The 15,848-nt window shown below is 33.4% G+C and overlaps 1 protein-coding gene across 1 annotated transcript; it reads right to left on the bottom strand.

Annotated features, from left to right (window-relative positions):
* Positions 1-7,505: 7,505 nt before the first annotated feature.
* LOC122607010 (protein NRT1/ PTR FAMILY 5.10-like) lies at positions 7,506-10,575 on the bottom strand. The gene is made up of 4 exons (XM_043779927.1): positions 10,342-10,575; positions 9,873-10,090; positions 9,261-9,769; positions 7,506-8,421 (listed from the first exon to the last, which is right to left on the bottom strand). The coding sequence occupies exons 1-4, from the start codon at positions 10,547-10,549 to the stop codon at positions 7,584-7,586; spliced, it is 1,773 nt and encodes a 590-aa protein (XP_043635862.1). The 5' UTR covers positions 10,550-10,575; the 3' UTR covers positions 7,506-7,583.
* Between the last annotated feature and the right edge of the window lie 5,273 nt (positions 10,576-15,848).

Below are 15,848 nucleotides of genomic sequence, written 5' to 3'. Positions count from 1 at the left end.
ATCAAGATGGATGATAAAGTATTTAGCCACTCATAATTAAATAATTAAAACAATCAAAGATAGAAGAAATCATGTTATACCAATGAATTGAAAAGAATCCGGTAGCAACAATGATTGTAATCCAAATCTGAAAATATGAAAACCCTAACAGTTTGTTTGCTCCAAAACACTCGAAACTATGAGTTATGCTAAGAAAATTATCTCCAAAAGTCATCCATAATGGATAAACCTAATCAAGTATATATACTAAACACTCATGTAACGGCCGTTACAGGCCTAACGGGCGTTACATGGCTTGAGAATCGTGCCCTAATCAATTAATGGCATTAATTGCCAAAACAAACCCTAAGGCCGTTACAGGCCTAACGGGAGTTACATCTCTCAAGATCTTCTAACGGCAGTTTTGCACCCGTTACAGAGAAGGCACATGTAATGGGTGTTAAAATCCTAGCGGACGTTACATGCTCCTTGGCCAGATTCCTTTGATTTTCACTTGATTCCAACCAAACCTTTATCCCGTTTCTTACATATATCATCAAGACTAACCAGTTTTTATTTGTATAATCGTTCTTCAACCTGAAAACATTTAACACTACCTCAAAACATCGAAATTTAAAAATAAAACTATAAATATTGCGAATAATTGGTTCTAAAATCACGTGGAAAATGGTATAAAATATGACACATCAATGTGTAGTGTCAAAAAGTTGTATATTGACAACGCCACTAAAGGCGATGATACCAAAAGCATAAGAGCAGGGTCAATGATCTCGTGGCCGACAACGGTAAAGTCGTGGCGCCGTCCATTTGGTCACCGACAACGTGGGCTTCGTCGGGCCCACAATCAAGGTCGAAGGAAATGTACAAAGTTTACATATTTTTGGTAGTAAAATTTTATAAAATTAAAATATATGTATAAGATAATAAGAAGTAACACTTATTGCCGTCTTTTACGGATTTTGACTTTTGAGTCTCAATTCCGTTTACAATGGTATATTATGGTGACTGAGATATTGAAAGGACTTGACTCGATAAACCGAAAACACCAAGATTTTTTTTTTTCTTTTTTTTTTCACCCCACTGCGCCGCAGTGGGTTGAGCACTCCCCACTGCGCCGTAGTGGAAAACCTCGGCCCTGAAAGAGATGATGCCCCACTGCGCCACAGTGGGTTTGACACCCCCCCACTGCGCCGCAGTGGGAGAAACATAAATACTTTACGTGGGATTCCACTGCACCGCAGTGGGCAAAACCACCCCCACTGCGCCTCAGTGAGCCACCTGATCAGCAACCCTAAACCATTTCAACACTTGAACAAACTTGCAACCTTCATCATTTCAACATGAACTTCATAAAACACATTTCAAAGATGACCAAGAACAATATGGACATATTTTGAACAAAATTACAACATCAACTAGTTTCAAAACCCATGAACACCATCAATGGGTCATTTACCCATTTTGACGCTATTTACGTCCAAAGTGCAACCTCACAATGTGCTAAGACTTTACACTTGATCATTTACACGCATTTAAAAAAAAACATGACCAACAAATCAGAATGTACCAAGAGCCAAAGGGAGAGGGATTTCTAAGCTTCTAAAGCCAAAAGTGTGTCATTCATCCAAGAATGACCTAATACCTTCAAATGTCTTGCAAAAGTCAACTTCAAGCTCTATTCAATTCTTTCAAATCAACACACTAGTTCCTTCTTCCGGAACTACCTATAAAAGGGTAAACAACTAAAATATAAGTAAAGGCTTAGTGAATATACTTGCATACATTTACAAATACGAAGGAGGGCATAGTACAAGGACTTTCACATGTAACCTATGGCATCGTCATGTCACATTTACATATTCACCTTGCACACAAACATACATATATGGATCCATATAAGCTAACAATCATATATATCGGGATTCTTAGGCCCCGGAGGTTCTTAGGCCTCATATCACATCAACTATCGGGATTCTTAGGCCCCGGAGGTTCTTAGGCCTCATAAATAATGCCCCACATGGGCTTCACGCCAAATAAATTACCATGCTTGGAACATTCACATCTCATGGTAATTGACCCATCGTAAACATAAGGGTATGCAAATATACTCACCTCCTCTGCAACAAAGAGAATAACGCTAAACAACAAGCACAAGCAAGCTTCAACCTATAATCATATCATAAAATGCATAAGCTTACATTCACAACTTGACTAGTTCAACCTAGCCATTCTCAATCACTAGCCTTTTCTAAACCCAAAACCCAACCCATTTGTTATTGAGTTACTTCCAACCTTAAGATTAGCCTTAGGTAGTTCAACCTACCATTTTCATCCATATTTCATTAACTAGAAAAACTCATATTTTCTCAAAAACTCAAATTATCACATAACTTTATAATTTTCATAATCTAATGCATCATATAACTCAATGACAACTAGGTTAACTAAGGAATTAGGGAAAACTAACCATAATCCAATTTCTAGCAAAACCCCCCAAAATTGGTTCATTCATGAACCCTAATTTCAAGAGAATTGATAAAGCTAAATTGAGGAAATTCATTACCTCAACAATAGAAGACAATTACTTAGGGTTTTTAAATTCACAAATCCTTCCCCTTTTCTTCTCCAAATTTCGGCCACCACCCTTCACCACTCAAAGTCTAGCTTTTAAAATTTCTTGATTGAAGGTTAAATATGGTGATTGCTATTGTTATTGATAATTTCTAGATGATGAGAAATGCATGAATGAATTTTTAGATTAAGTTGGTGGTGATGAATAAGAGTGAAGAAAAGAGAAATGTAAGTGGAGAATGACTCAAAGAAAAGAGGGAGGGCTGGCACTCCCTGGAGCTGCCACGACCCAACACTCCAAAAATGGGTATTTTACCCGCTATCCGTTAAAGTTCCAACTAAATTAATCCCATATCCAAAAATAAAATACTAGGAAATTAATTTAATGTCAAAACTATGAAAAAGGATTAATTTCTTTTACCTTAAAATATTTGGGGTGTTACAGATATAAATAACCTAACATAAACATGTTGATCAAATAATGTATCAATCTTGTTTTAATATATCCGTAGATACTAAATTAAAGTTTGTTGTTTTTTTCTTCTTCTTAATTTTGGTAATCCCAAACAAGAGCAAATAACCCGAACCATATTTGGATGGTTTATATACGATTGGATAGTGAGTGGTTTAATAGTTCTTATAAAACCGAAGAATTAAAAGTTTAAAACCTAAAAACTCCATTGCCTCAAAACCCGACCGACTAACACCACTATTTACATGCTAATAAAGGGAAGTGATATTTATACGACAGAATTTAGCCATCTACAACAAACGTATAAATGTTAATGCACAGAGTACAACTGAATGATGCAGGTATTGTTGTAGATACTAATTTTTGTTGTAGCAATATCATTTTCCGCTAATAAATAAATCAACTCTAAGTGATGGTCCAAATGACAATTTTGGGCCTAAATGGGTCTTGCCTAAAAGCTAACTTGAAAAATCATTGGACAAAAATACATACAATACAATGGGCTCTTTGATGACCCTGAATGTCATAGATGCAGTATGCATATCATAAAACAGTTCCAACAATACTATTTATTAGAAAACTAATTTTTCTCTTATATATCCATTCAACCCAATTAAAATAAATTTTACACTCCATTAACAACCCATTAATTTCTATTTTTTATGAAATAAATTTACTATACACCCACTAAAAAAAATAAAATACACCCAAAATCATTAAATAATTAAATAAGTGAACCAACTGATGGTTGGATAAGCGAATAGTCATGGAATTTAACTTTTTTGTGTGTTTTGGGACCATTTCTGACGGTAATTTGATTTTAAAATTGAAAAGAAAAGAATGTTCATGTTATTGTGATGTGAATTGTTCTTACTATTATTGATACAATGAAGGACTTTATATAACCAAATACAATTGTTAAACAAGGAAATAAATAACTTAATAAACAAGACTCATAATTAACTTTATGAACGAGAAATATGATTAACTAAACTAATTGGTTTTCTTAATACGCCCCGCAAGATGGCTGACCCGTTAGGGAAGCCCAATATGGATTTGAACTCGAAATCTTGGACTTAAACTTGTAGATAACTTACTTAATATGCCCCCGTAAGATGATTGAGCATATCTTGGTCTTGAACTTGAAACATTGATCTTTGGCTACCGATTTTCTTTTTGAGGTAGCGAAGAACCCGATTGAGGTACCAAAAATTTGATCGAAAAAAATAAAAATAAAAATAGGTTGCTTGTAGGAGCAAAAAAAGAGGAAAAATATGTACGAATTAAAATCGGTCATTACGGTATGGGCTTATGAGTGAAATTGCTCGTTGGAGCTTTTGAATAATGATAACGGCCACTATGGTATGGGTTGTATGAGAAAAAAAAAATAATTAACCAGCCACTACGGTATGAGTTGAGAGAGAAAAAAAATTAAAACCGGCCACTACGGTATGGGCATTATGAGTGAAATTGCTCGTTGGAGCTTTTGATTGATGAAACCGGCCACTACGATATGGGCTGTGAGAGAAAAAAAAAATATTGAAACCGGCCACTACAGTATGGGAAGGATAGTAAAAACTCTTGCTTTAATTTTTGAAGAATTAAAAAGTTGATGATTTTGTTGGTATTGTTGAACTAAAGCAAAAAACAGAAAACTAACTTGACAAAATTTGTTTCTCTCCGTTGAATATTATTGACAACTATTGGTTTGATGAGTTTTTGGATGATGGGCCAAAATAGAATTTTGCTTTGACTTTGGGTTAAGTTTTTTTTTTCGACGGTGTGGAAGAAAGTGTCACGAAGAAAAAAAAAAGGTTTACGAACGATGATTTTATTTTCTCCGGAAGAACAATTTGCTCGTTAGAGCGGATTTGGCTCTGAATATCATATTGTGATGTGAAGTGTTCTTAATATTATTGATACAATGAAGGGTTTTATATAGCCAAATACAATTGTTAAACAAGGAAATAAATAATTTAATGAACAAGACTTCTAATTAACTTTATGAACGAGAAATATAATTAATTAAATTAATTGGTTTCCATGTTGTGTACTCGGATAACATTTTGAATGACAAAATAAATAGATCCATTAATAAAAATGTAACTTAATATTATAGTCAATATATAGAAAATTTATGTATTTTAAAGTTTTTAAACAAGTTATGTATTTTAGATTGAATTCATCTATATAAATAAAATTATATATTGAAATATATAGATAGAAATATGTGAATGTGTATTCCATTTACTCACATCATGTGCCACGTAATTTTTTTTATCCGACTAACCTTTAGTTGGTTGACTCAACAAGTCGGAAGCTTCAAACATTTTTTACTTATTATTATTATTATTATTATTATTATTATTATTATTATTATTATTATTTTACTTTTTGTTCCAACCGAACAAACCATTTGATACCGATGAGAATGGTCTTAGGTGATGTATATGTAGCATAAATCGTGAATTGCTATATAGTATCCTTATAAAAGTGTATGCCGTCAACCCTTTTTAGTCAATAACGTAGCACATGATGCTAGAATGCAACTTATCTTTAATAACATAGAGTTGTAATCACGTTGCATTCTCATAAAATACTATGAAGAATTTCCATGATCAATGGTGAAGTTATAGATAGATCTTATATATAGCGTTAAACTTAACTACGGATTATTGTTGTGCGTCACCACTCGATGATTAAGCATATTTGTAAACCTAACAAAATTAGTCATATTTATCATTTTGGATTACATTTTGTCTTATTTTGGAACTAACACACAGAATAAGTCACAATAAACCAATTTTCCGTCTTTACTTTTTAATCAGGATATTGAATTTATGCTTGGAATTAATCTTTTGGTTAATTCTTATGATCGCGACGAAAAAGATGAAGCAGCACGTGATGGGCTTGTGAATTGTGATAAACAATGAACCAGAACTTTCTCTAAGACTAAGTCGGCTGCGTGATGGGCTTGATATGAAGTTTATGGGCTCAAATGAAGATATTCGCATTTAGCAATGGGCTCAAAACTCTATATATGATATGCACTCGAAGTATTCTATTTCTTGTGCTCATCTAATCCATGCAAAGTATTGTCATTTATAGGCCTTCAAAAGAAATCAAATGGGAAGTGATAAACCTATGATAGATATATATTTGTTGTAGATATATAGCTAAACGTTATTGTAAATTTATTACTTACCAAATCAAATAGGAAGCAAATTCCATGACTTTTTCAAACCAACTGCCATGACTTCATAATGCTAAAAACTAGTACAATTCATTAGATTAGATAACAACTAGCTTCACTAGTCATCTTATTATGCACATAAACTGAAATGAAAAAATTACATGGTCAAATAAATTTCACTTAAGCATGTTTGATGTGGCACATTTAGTGATATTAACCGTAACCTCTTTGGCTAATACATTAAGAATCTCTCCCTTGCCGATATACATAAGATCTCGCTACGTATATGTACATTACAAGTGCTGTTGCACCAATTCCAGCCAGAAGGAAGAAAAAGTAGAATATGTTGATAGGGAATGGCTAGAGTCAGAGTGTAGTTTTGTAGAATGGTTAGAGTTGAAGTGTAAGTTGAAAATCATTTTATATAGAATATTTACTTTCTTTAATTCACGTCACGAAAATATGAAAAATAATTAGGTCAATGCTATAAATGATAGATATACAAATACTTACACTTGTTAGATCCTATCCAGAACTCAAGACTAATACCAATTATTTATTATTTTGGATTACACCCTCCTTTCGTCCAGTATTAAATGTGCATTTTTGAGCTAACACGCACAATATGCCATATCACTCAATTTTCCGTATATATATATATACTTTTTACTCGAGATATTTAATTTGTGATTTTAATTTAATCTTTTTGTTCTGTTTTACAAGTACTATCTAAACAAATGTTCAATGTTGTAGTAACTACTACGGTTGGTTAACTCTTTTGATTGTGACAAAAAACATATGAAGAAACACGTGAAGGGCTTGTGATAAACATTGGACCTGGACTCTCTCTAAGTGGCTGCAGGTTGGGCTTAATATGAAGCTTATGGGCCTAAATGAAGATATTGGCAATGGCCAATAGCTCAAAACTCTGTATGTGTGTTCTCTCTAAAATAGAGAACGTACATCTCTCTGATGTAGGAGCCAACAAAAGTATAATAGAAGAAGAAAAGGAAAACTCTGATATGCACTCGAAGTATATTTTTAGTCATACACCATAATACATGTACAGTTGGACACTATGGAATATGTATATTTGTTGTACATAGTTAAAAATTATTGTAAATTTATCACTAGCTATCCAAATCATGATTCCATGACTTACTCAAAGTATCTACCATGACTCCATAATGCTAAAAACGAGTACAATCCATTAGATTAGTTTAGATCACAACTAGCTTCACTAGTCATTATTATGCACATAAACTAATATTCAAAAATTACTTGGTCAAATAAATTTCAATTGAAGGCTTGAAGCATGTTTGGTGATGCACATTATGATACCGTAATCTATTTGGCAGATGCTTCAGGAACATTAAGAATCATATCCCTACCTTGACGATATACATAAGATCTCGCTACGTATATGTACATGACAAATGCCGCTGTGCCAATTACAGCTAGAAGGTAGTAAAAATAATCGATATGTCCTTGATTTATGTTGTCAGAGATCCAACCATCTTGACCATTTCCACCGGTCATTTTCTCAACGATTAAGATGAGAATACTACTAAGGAAACTACCACACGCCAAAACGCTGAGGTAAAGCGCAAGACCCATACTCCTGAGATCACTTGGCACTTGGTCGTAGAAGAATTCTTGCGTACCCACTACTGCAAAAACATGACCCGCTCCAAACAACAAATATTGTGGTAATAACCACCATATCTTCATTGGGACCATTGCACCCGGATCATCAACTAGTCTATACTCACGAGCCGTATTAAGTCTTTTTGTCTCAACAATTGCTGCAATAAGAATTGAAACAATAACTATGAACATGCCTATTCCCATTCTTTGAAGCATTGTTATGCCATAAGTTTTCCTAGTAATAGCTCGGGTAAGAGGAACAAAAATGGTATCATAGACGGGAATGAGCATCATAATAGAGATGAACATGAAAGCTTGTAGTGTTGCGGCTGGGATTTGGAATCTTGTTCCAATTGACCGGTCCATGGTTTCTCCTTGTTTGGTAAACAACGTCGAAGTTTGAGAGCATACAAGTGCATACCCTAATAAGCCAACCCAAATTGGAACCAGTTGAAGAACTGCCTTGGCTTCTTCTACGTCACCGATGCTACATACTACTACAGCTTCATTTGATCCATCGAGAGCTTTGTTCAGAAATCTACATATAACCCCATATCGAAAAAATATTAGACATTTTATATATATTCTCAAACATTAACAGTCATATGGTTTGAATTGTACTAAGTTTTAGTGCATATACAAACTCATTCTGAAATAGTTTTATCTATTTAGGATTCTGATATAATGTGAAAAAAGTTGATCACATAATTAAGGGATGAAATATATGATAACGGGGGTCCCTGATATAAAGGGTAATGAAAGTTACATATGAGGAAAAATTTGCAAAATTCCAAGTTCTAGCATTATATAAGGATGTGTGGTCATGAATTTTCTAGAAGTAGTTTCTCAACCGTTGTGGTAGAGGTAAGAGTGTCTACATCTCACCTCTTTCGTACCCTGCTTATGGCGCGATTGTGTACATATGCTGTTGTGTGGTCTTTGGGTTCAGAAGTCAAAATTGAGAGAGTGCGTTTAGTTCAAGAAAATATTTTCTAGTTTTTTATTTTCAATTTTATAGAAAATGAAAAGGGTTTTTCATTTTTAGAAAGCCTTTGAAAATTTTAAAAAAGCGTTCAAAATAAAAGATGTAATTTTTCATTTTTTCATCTTAGAAAAATAAAAAACATGTTCAAGTTCACTTGTTTTTGTTTTCTATTTCTCCATCTTATTAGCTTGGAAAACATAAACAAAAAACAAAAAAAAGTAGTTTTCAGATTTTAGTTCAAAAAATGGAAACAAAGATTTTTGTTTTCTTGGAAAATTGTTTTAGGAAAATGCAATTTGAACGCGTTTTCTGTTTTCCTTGTTTTCTTGGAAAACAAAAATGGAAAACAAGGGATGTTTTCTTGAACTAAATGCGCACTTAGTTACTTTTACCTGAACTTTTGAGAACCTTGAAGCGGCAAGATTTCACAATCTTCCTCTCCCGAAGTTGTTGAAGGTTTATTTCTCCAGTTTTGAGTTGCCTTAACAAATACATGCCCAATTTTGACAAAAGAACTTTTATCTTTGGTTTTCTCTTCCATTCGATAAGTCACGGTTCCAATCAAAAAAATTATGAGAGCAAAACCCAAAATGGTGGCAGGAATCCCAAAGGAAAGACCCCAACTAATATTATCTTGTATGTAGTTTAGAACAAGGATCCCCAATGTAGGCCCAATACACATTCCAAAATTCCACCAGTTAAAGAATGAACTTTTGGCTTGGCATTCTTGTGCATTATTTGTATCAAACTGGTCCGCTCCAAAGGCCTGAACACAAGGCCTGTGGCCACCTATGGCAAATGCCAGAAGATATAGCGGAACGAAAAATAGGATAACTTGTAATTGAGGAGAACATAATGAGTCACTAACAATCAAGGTTGAGAAAGCCAGCAACACAAGTGTCTGCAATTAATTTATCTTTCTTTTAGTCAAGACTAACATTGAAGCTTAATTAGCTAGTACATAGCTACAAGTTTCGTAAAATATATATGAACAAATAGCGAACCAGAATATAAAGCAGAGAAGCAATTATAATGGTTAGATATCGGCCAAGAAAAGCATCGGCAATGTAAGCACCAACTAACGGAAGGAGGGACGTCACTCCAGACCATATGTTGACATTCATGGCCGCTGTAGCCGTCGATAGCCCTAACGGTCCTGTCAAATATGTGATCAAATTCGAAGACAGACCAACATATGCTAATCTTTCTGCCACTTCAATACCTGTATAAAACGTTAAGAAATTACAAGTACAAAAAAAAAAAAAAATGTTAGTAAACTCATCAAATAAATTTGGTGGTGTTACTATTATGATGCTGATGTGACATCCTTATAAGCTGCCAGTTTATGTTATCTTATACTAAAAATGTTTGAGGAACATACCATAAAAGTTTTGAAAGTTGGATAAATACAATAAAAAGCGAGACAAGTTTAAAACATTTTTGTGTACTTGCCTCAAAAGTTAAAAACTTTACCAATGATAAAATATGCAGATCGCCAATGCCCGGATTTGGACCTGAGAACCGGACGACCTTTGTAGTCCACAAAGCCATCAACAAAATTGTCAAGCAAGGGAGACTCAATTCCGTTAGAATCCACAATGCCATTATCAATAATGTGAAGCATGGTAGACTCAATATTGGCAGAGTGGGAAGTGGTGGGATTGTCATTTATGTGGTTCATACTGTTTCACTAAAAGTGTACTCCCATCCTTTTGTTTGCCAACTTTGATATATAGTGCTATGCAACGCAACTACCATGTTTTTGTTTTTAGTGCGACACAAGAACTGATAAAGTCAAATAATTTATAAAGTCAAATAATTTATAAATTGAATACAAGCAAACTTACTTAAGTGCACACAATTTATTCCCGATAAAATAAACGATTAATACACTATAATCAGCGCGCACATTGCTACCCCGGTGGTAAATTATTTTTTAGAAAAAAATTTGCAAGGAGGAAAGGTGGCACCAGGTAACAATAACATATATATACCATGGAAACGTAAATTAACATACAAATTATTTTGATATTTAACAAGATAAAAATTCGTAAACTTTAATTATTACATGTGGCAAGGGGTGATGAAGGGTAAGGGCCTGGTTCGCTATAAACTGGCTCTGGGTTGTATACTTGTATCGGCATTTAAACTTGTATTTATCATTTTTTATGGCATATAAGAATTATAGAAATAATTTCCTGAAATAAATATAAAATTGCCAAGGTAAAATGGTAATTAATATTGTAACCTTTTGTATTTTAAAAATCAAATACAAAAATAAAGCTATATATTTTACAATACTAATAATAAAACATATGGCGGGTTGTGTCTTATATATATGTAAATTATCTTACATAACTTTTGATAATATATTTTAATTTAAGAAGAAAGCTATTTTACTTTATTACCATTCTACTATACCATTTTTATATGTAGATTATCATTTACATATGTATTTTGTCAATATATATTTAAATAATTATGTATTTTATTCTTGTAGCAAATCTAAAACTTATTAAAATTTATTTTCTCCTAACATCAACATGTATTATTATAAGGCCTTTGCTTATAGCAGTCCAGGGTGTGCGTCCCAAGCACCAAGGCTGACAGACGCTATAAGCATGGACCGTCCTTGTAGTGCGTCCTTGATGTGTAATTTCGAGTCTTAAAATTTATAACACGAATTACCTAGCGACTGACTACTACACACTTGTGGGTAGTGTACCCGTTCGTATGCAGTATAGTTAACTTGGTAAATCCGAGGTCGAACACAAGGACTTAATTAAGTAATTGTTTATAATAAAATGATTCAAATTAAAATGGGGTTTTGTGGCTGAGTTGTCACGTTGCAAAAGTTAGTAGAAAAGTCAGTAATCCCTCAGGATTAATCGGAAAGATTATGTTGGTTGTAATTTATGACTTAAGAGATTTAAAAGTCATCCGTCTTGACCTCGCTCAACAACATGTTTGGATTTCACATTAATGAAGTTCAAATTCAAATTAAGTTGACAAAGATAATCGTGACAAAATAAAGACACAAACTAGTACCACCAACGTTTGTAAAATCATTTAAATCACCTAATTAATCAGTTCCTTTGTAAAAGCTGGTACCACCAACGCTTAAAACAATTATCCTAACCAACTAGTTTGTTTGACTATCAAACTAGCAATTGTACCTATGTGAAGATAACGTGGTACCACCAACCGTTACACAACACGTTGACAAAATAACTCCTTTATTAAATGACATTCACTATTATACCATGAACCAGTGATAATTGTTTATAGACAAACAATTAATAGAAAATCACATATATATTCGACTAGTACCACTAACGAAGAACACATATGCCACCAACATCAAATAATATTTAATAAGGAATTAAATCATCAAGATCTTGACACAACGATAATTAAAATCAACTTTGAATTATAAAATCGTGCAATCCTACATATTGAATCACTACATCAAGACGAATGATGGAGAATTTAACTACTCATATTAAAATAAATAAAACAAACAAGAATGAAAGAAATTATTTTATACCAATTAATTGAAGAAAATTCGGTAGCAACAATGATTGTAATCCAATGCTGAAAAGATGAAAAGCCTAATAGCTTGTTTGCCTTAAGAATATTGAGAACACTAGTTATGCTAAGATAATCCCCAATAAAATTCGTCCTCAAAGCAGAACCCTAATCGTGTATATATATCAAAACAGCGTGTAACGGTCGTTAGTTGACTAACGGGCGTTATCTGGCTTCTCCCGGTGTAACGATCGTTAATGGGCTAACGGGCGTTACACGGCTTCATATTTCTCACGGCCGTTAGTGGACTAACTGCAAGTTACAGGAACTTTAGGATTTTCCTTTGTAACGACCATGACACCAGTAACATGAGTTACATGCTCCAGGATCCGTTTTCTTTGTCTTTCACTTGATTTTAACCGAATCCTTCTCCCATTTCTTTCATAGTTCATCAAAATCAACCAATTCATTCGTCTAATTATTTTCCAACCTGAAAACACTTAACACAACATCGAAACATCGAAAGTTGGATATAAAACTATAAAAATAACGAATAACTAGTTCTAAAGTCACGTGGGAAATGGTATAAAAATATTGAACATCAGTCCTTGATGAGGAGTCCCCCGGAAGAAGTTTGAAAACGCCAGAGAGGTGGGACCAAATGCAGGAGAGAGAGAGAGAGAGAGAATGTAAAGAGGTGGAACCAAGTTTTGAAGAAACTTGATTTATAGACAGGGAGAGTCTTGAAGGGAGTCCTGAGTGGTGTGATACTGACTTGGCAGGCAAGAAGCCAGATGACTCTCGTCCTTATAAGCAAAGGCCTAACTTAGATCACCGATTGAAGTAACAAACTAAAAAAGCAAAAACTTCAATGAGGAGTGGAAACTGGAAAGTATAACAAAGAAATTTACCGATAATAGTGGATTTCTTGTATGTATGGTCACAGCCACATGTGCTTTTATGTTGGCCTTTAAATTTGAGCATGTATGTGCCTAACTGCCTATACAATTATTGTACATGACATATTTGTCGTAGCTTTGATTGGCATGGTCCACTTTTACTTAAATTGCACTGGATTCCATGTGATTGGAGATGCATTCACGAAATGAATTAAAACATGAGATATTTTTTTTTTGAAGATAAATTTTATTCCAACGAAAAATGTGGTTGTATGGTATTGGTATCCACCATGGATGGCTCAACGTTCCCGAAGGGCCAGGTCAACTTAGTCCAACACATGTTAAAAAATTAAAGGGGCGTTTAGTCGGAGAAAACATCTTTGTTTTTATTTTTGTATATAAAAAAAACAAGGAATATAAAAAACGCTATTAAACAATAGTTTTTGAAAAAAGTTTTAAATAAAACAGAAAATATTGTTTTTCATTTTTTAATAGGAAATTAGAGAACACTTTTTTTTTTTATTGTTTTCCATTTTTCTAAACTTTAACTATGGAAAATGAAAATATTATTTTCTAAGGTTTTGAACATGTTTTAAAATTTTTATTTGTTTTTCAAAGATAAAGAACTCTTTTGAGTTTCTTGAAAATTAGAAATGAAACTTAAAAAACATTTTCTGTAAATTTTTTTCACCTTTTGGATTTTTGGTTTTAAATTTATACTTATGGAATAGGACGTCTCACTACAAGAAATTCGGGTTTTGGGGACGACAAATGTCGCCCCCAAATGTCACATATGTTGTCCCCAAAGCTCTTTTGTGACGACAGGCCATGGTCCCTAAAGCTTCGTCTCCGAAAGTTTTTCGTGACGACTTTTAGCGACGACTTCAAGTGGGCCCTACGGTTATAAAAAGAAAATGGAAAAGAAATTCGAAAACATTTCGCGTCGACATTAGCGACGCATGAGTCGTCACAAAATAAATTTAATTTCATTTTCATTTTGGACCTTTACATTCGTTTGTTATCTCATATGGGACATATTGACCCATGTGTGTTCGTAATTCGTATGAATAGGCTTATCTATTCTTTAAGCTTGTTTGTTATATGATGTGATCTTATTGGGCTTGTACATTCGTATGAATGTATATTTTTAACTCGTATTGTATTTGTTTGTTTTGTTTTTGCTTATCAACATGCGTCTAAATTTAATTGCACAATTAATATTTCTTTTATATTAAATAACACTATTTTTTGGAAGTTTTTAATTAAAATGTTCAAAAATATATTTGGGGGCGACAAAGTCGTCACAAAACTCGTCCCTAGAACAATGGCGGGAACTTTTCATTTAGGTGGGAAACGAAAACATTTTTTTTTGGAGGGAAAAAGATTTAGGGACGACTAAGTCGTCACAAAAGTCGTCCCTAGAACATTGGCGGGAACTTTTCATTTAGGTGGGAAACGAAAAAATTAAAACGAAAAACGAAAACATTTTTTTTGGGAAAAAAAGATTTAGTGACGACAAAGTCGTCACCAAAAGCATGGCGGGAGTTTTTTTTTATGGGAGGGAAAAGAAAAAAATGAAAATGAAAAAATAAATATAGGTTGTGACGACATTTGCGACGACAAAAAAACATCACTTTTTTCCCCATTTTTTGTCATTTAGAAAATTCAAAAAGAAAAAGCAAAATTATTTTGTGACGACGTTTGTGACGACAAAGTCGTCACTGAAACCCTTCTTTGACTTTCTTAGTTAGCTCGTTGATTTTTTTGTCGTTTAGTGGGGCTTTGGTGACGACTTTTGCGTCGTCCCTAAATCCATCGTCCCTAAAAGCCATCTTTCTTGTAGTGAGATCTTAAACTAATCCATTTATAACAATGGCTTTTTAATTGAATTTGTACAAATTTTAGAAGATTCTTAACCTTTTAATTTTAGAGTATTACAATAGGTCTATCGGATCAAGTTTTGAGGTTCCAGTGGCTAATTAAACTTCAATGTATCATCGGCCTTTTTATTATCATCTTGAGTCCATATATGGCACCATATTATTGGTACCTCTTACCAAAGCCATTACAAGTAGAGCAAATGGCGTAACATTTGGAACTGATATTTCTATATCTATAGTTCCTGGGTCGTTGCAGGCCTGCAGCAATAGCCGATAAACATGCATGTCTTGTTAGTATAAATTAGTAGATAAACTTGGTAAATGACTATTATCTTTTTTTTGTTTGGCATAAAAGACCATCTATCTGATACATTGTACTCTGTTAAACCATATGGTATTAATGCCTGATTTGTCTTTGTTCCTCTTCTTTTCTATCGACTCTGTATCATTACTATTATTATCTGTATATTCAAATCATCAATTTCTCCACAAAAATATTACTTGACAAGTATATGATAAAGTATAGGTCTGCGTACTTACAGTTATATCTGTGGTGATTGATACAAAATATGTGTACTTAAAAAGTTTACCGGTCTATTTTGTTTTTTTAACATAATTTATCATAAAAAATACAATAAAATAACATCGTAACAAAAAGTTAATAGTTATATAT

This window comes from Erigeron canadensis, chromosome 7 (genome assembly GCF_010389155.1).
Source record: "Erigeron canadensis isolate Cc75 chromosome 7, C_canadensis_v1, whole genome shotgun sequence".
NCBI classification, from domain to species: domain Eukaryota; kingdom Viridiplantae; phylum Streptophyta; class Magnoliopsida; order Asterales; family Asteraceae; genus Erigeron; species Erigeron canadensis.
Note: the sequence above shows the minus strand (reverse complement) of the source record. Positions and strands in the feature narration are given on the sequence as shown.

Excerpts from the sequence above, each read along its gene's own strand:
- LOC122607010 (XM_043779927.1), bottom strand. The coding sequence starts at position 10,549 with ATGAACCACATAAATGACAATCCCACCACTTCCCACTCTGCCAATATT. Across the intron at positions 9,770-9,872 it reads CTTCTCTGCTTTATATTCTG|ACACTTGTGTTGCTGGCTTT; the intron begins GTTCGCTATTTG and ends AATTAATTGCAG. Across the intron at positions 8,422-9,260 it reads CAAGGTTCTCAAAAGTTCAG|ATTTCTGAACAAAGCTCTCG; the intron begins GTAAAAGTAACT and ends GGTTATATGTAG.